At 56.8% G+C, this 3,313-nt stretch overlaps 1 protein-coding gene across 1 annotated transcript in view; it reads right to left on the bottom strand.

The window, feature by feature from the left end:
* ITPR3 (inositol 1,4,5-trisphosphate receptor type 3) overlaps positions 1-3,313 on the bottom strand; it is a 45,932-nt gene that overhangs the window by 15,383 nt on the left and 27,236 nt on the right. The window contains exons 23-31 of the mRNA XM_010177885.2: positions 2,960-3,017; positions 2,585-2,750; positions 2,279-2,443; positions 2,006-2,074; positions 1,422-1,547; positions 1,146-1,268; positions 769-969; positions 148-399; positions 6-57 (exon numbers count right to left, since the gene is read on the bottom strand). Of these exons, the coding sequence (XP_010176187.1) occupies positions 6-57; positions 148-399; positions 769-969; positions 1,146-1,268; positions 1,422-1,547; positions 2,006-2,074; positions 2,279-2,443; positions 2,585-2,750; positions 2,960-3,017 (1,212 nt within the window). The remainder of the gene's footprint in view (positions 1-5; positions 58-147; positions 400-768; positions 970-1,145; positions 1,269-1,421; positions 1,548-2,005; positions 2,075-2,278; positions 2,444-2,584; positions 2,751-2,959; positions 3,018-3,313) is intronic.

The raw sequence follows: 3,313 nt of genomic DNA, 5'->3' as shown, positions 1-3,313 counted from the left end.
CTCCCCCTCCGTGTCCACGTAGCAGTGGTTGACGAAGTTCACGTAGGCCATCTTCACCTGCCAGGGAAGGAGGGAGGCACAGGTACCATCAGGAGAAGGCAATTGGAGCAAAGCCACTAGCACCCTCCTCGCTGGGCAACCCCGTACCTCCGTGATGCAATCCTCATGTGTCACCACCCGCACCACATCCTCCAAGGGCAGCAGGGATGTGCACTTGATCTCCGTGTAGACATTCTTGCCCTCGGCGCAGGCAGCCAGCAGGTCCACCAGTGAGATGTGGTACATCAGTGGGCTGTTCTCCTCCACCCCATCCCTGGCTGCTGTCATCATCTCCAGAAGGGTGGCCAGTGAAGCTTTGTCATTGTAGAAAACCACCACATCGTCCCCAGCATTGGTGAGCTGTCAGGAGGGGTCAGCAATCAGCACTCCAGAGAAGGAGGATAAGAAAAGGTGCAAGGGAGGAAACGGTGTCCTCTGCAGTGGGACGAGGAGAAGGAGCACCCGGTGAAGGGTGAAAGGGCCCCATATTTACAGGGAAAAGCAGCGATTTGCAGCACAATCAAAAATCACAACTTGTGGGACTCCAACATGGTTATTGGCTCTTGGATCTTGCATTGAGCTCCTTGAGATGTTTCCTACTCCAGGGAGAGGCCAACAGGGCCAAGTAAGGCTCTTCCTCAAGGAAGAAGCCAACCACAGGTCTCTTGGGAGCAGTGCCCTGCTACACCCCACACTCATGCCCCACAGGTTGGGGACAGAGGTGCTCACCTCGGTCATGATCATGTCTTGACACTTCTTGACATATTTGCCCTCAGCCTTGATGATGGTGTGCAGGAAGTCAAGGTACTGCACGTGGCGGCCGTGGGTGGCCACGCAGTGGATGAAGTGCTGCGGCACCGTCTCGTTGATCTCCGAGCAGAGCTGGTAGTTGTTGAGGAAGATGTGCTGCATCGTCTCAGCTTCCAGGAGCTGTGGGACCAGGGGAGCAGAGTGAGGCTGAGGAGCTGTGAGGAACAGCCTCCCCCCCTGCCTTGTGACCCTTCCTCTCCTGAAATCTCCTCCTGGCTTTTGTATCTCTTGCTCTCAGCCCCAGGGGTGGGACTGAAGTCTCTCTCCGTGACCACCCTTCTGTCCCTTCTCCTTACCCCTGGGGTCAGGAACAAGTTGAGGTGTTTGTGCAGCAGGGCCTGGTTTTCCTGATTGCCAGCACAAAACTTCTGCAGGAACTGGTGGGTGAATTTCAAGATCTCCATCATCTTGGCATCACCCTGAGGAAGGGCAGAGAAAAGAAATACCAGAGTTGGTGAGGGATGGAGAGCAGGAGCAGGCAGCTGTCCCTGACCCAGCCATGCAAGAGGGTCCCCACATCCCCCACCGTTTGCCCTGGACACTTTGGGACCAATTGGCTTCTGCCCACCCACCTTCTCATAAGGGATCTGCAGCAGATCCAGCATCACTTTGTGGGCATCCATGTTCTTCAGCAGCCGTTGCTGCTTCTTGCGCACTTGCTCTCCAACCCCACACATCTTATTCAGCCGCTCCAGGATCTGGGGAGAGAAGGTCCATGGCAGAGGGGAACTGAGCCTGAGAGCCCACCAGGATGAACACCAGCACTGGGGGCTTGCTTGCAATCCAGATGTGCCCTCCATAAACCCAGGTTCTCCCTGAATTGCTCACAAATCTCGGCACCCCCCTCAGAAACCGCCCTTGCAATGCCATGCAGAGAGAGTCCTTGTGCCCACCACCATCCCTCTCCTTTCCAGTCCCACCAGTGCCAGGCTCACTCATGAGCCCTGGGGACGGACAAGGCTCCTCCTTGTGCTAAGCTAGAAGGAACAAGCCCTAGCTTGGACTCATTTCTACTGAACCACAGGAGAGCTTGGAAATCCCCCCCATGATTTCACCATCCCCTCTGCCTGGTGCACCCGTGCCAGCCCAGGCCAGGCCGACACCGCTGGCCGTGTGCCCAGGAACAGCCTTGGGGACAGGATTGGGTCTCACTTACCCCCTTGACTATCTGATAGTTCTCGCTGCTTTTCTCTCCTGGAGCAATGACCTCTTCATCAGCAGCATGCTGCAAAGGAACAGAAATGGCATCAGGGTCCCACCGCAGCTCTCCAAATCCTGGGGCCACACCCACAGGACCCCCCCCAACCCTCCTCTTCCAGGGAGAGGGGTGCATGGCTCATCGAGAGCTGTTGGGACTGAAGTGAGCTGCAGCTCTGTCCCATCACTCCTCTCCTACTCCAGTTCTCGGGGTCTTGCTCAGGGCTCTCACCTCTTTCTTCTCCTTCTTGTTCCCTTCCACTGTGCTGTCCCCTTTGCTGCTGCCCTTCTTGTCCACCCAGAGCTCCGATTTCTCCACCATAGTGCGGAGTTTGTCCAGCTCTGACTTGATCACCTTGTAGTTTTCAACATCCTGGGCTGAGATCAGGAGCTGAACCTGCAGTGACATTCCCAAGGGTTTCCAGTTGGAAGCATGAACCCCATTCTCCTCCTCTTCCAGACCTCCATCCCAAGGAAAGGTGCTCAGACCCATCCAAGGGCTTAGAGGTGCTCCAGAGCAGCGTCCCACCAGGGTTACCTGTTTGAAGGTGTGCAAGACCTCCTGCCTCTGGCTGAAGTGCTTGAAGAGGAGCTGCAGGGAGCCGGAGATGAGCGGTGGGTAGTCATGCATGGTCAGGTGGATCAGCACCCGCAGAAACATCCTCCCTCCCTCGTCATCCACCTCTAACATGCTGCTGGTCTTCCTGAAGCCGGGATGAAAGCGCTTGGTGTTAACAGCCACGTGGGAGCTCATGTGCACTCAGTCACCCCTCGGGGCGGATGGGGACAGCTGCATTAGCCTTTAGAGCCTCATCTTCCTCATCACCTGCAGCTTTCAGCCTCGGCAGCATGGACAGGAGAGGAAGAGCCCTATGGCCAGGCTAACTATGCACCGGAGCGGGCAGGGACTCACCCCACACCGAACATGGCTTCTGCGTGCTCGCCAATCCGGTCCAGGTTCATGGCTGCAGCTGAAGGGAGAAGAAAAGGAGATGAAAAGGATGGCCAAGGTGATCTATGCATCGTCAGAAACCCCACAGGAACCAACCCAGCTCCCTGGTCCTCCTGCTCTGAGCACCCACAATGGACACAGGACATTGTGTCCATTCCCATCTGCACAAGCTCCAATCCCCACCATGCTCCCTGCCAGCAGCAGCAGCAGTGGATGGAGAACTGCTAGAGCTGTCACCTCCATCACCCAGTGTCCCCAGGGGTGGACCTCCCCAGGGGAGGACACACCTCCGTGTGTCCCCAGGCCGTGGGGTTT

The sequence above is a fragment of the Antrostomus carolinensis genome, unplaced genomic scaffold (assembly GCF_000700745.2).
Source record: "Antrostomus carolinensis isolate BGI_N321 unplaced genomic scaffold, ASM70074v2 scaffold19291, whole genome shotgun sequence".
NCBI lineage: Eukaryota > Metazoa > Chordata > Aves > Caprimulgiformes > Caprimulgidae > Antrostomus > Antrostomus carolinensis.
Note: the sequence above shows the minus strand (reverse complement) of the source record. Positions and strands in the feature narration are given on the sequence as shown.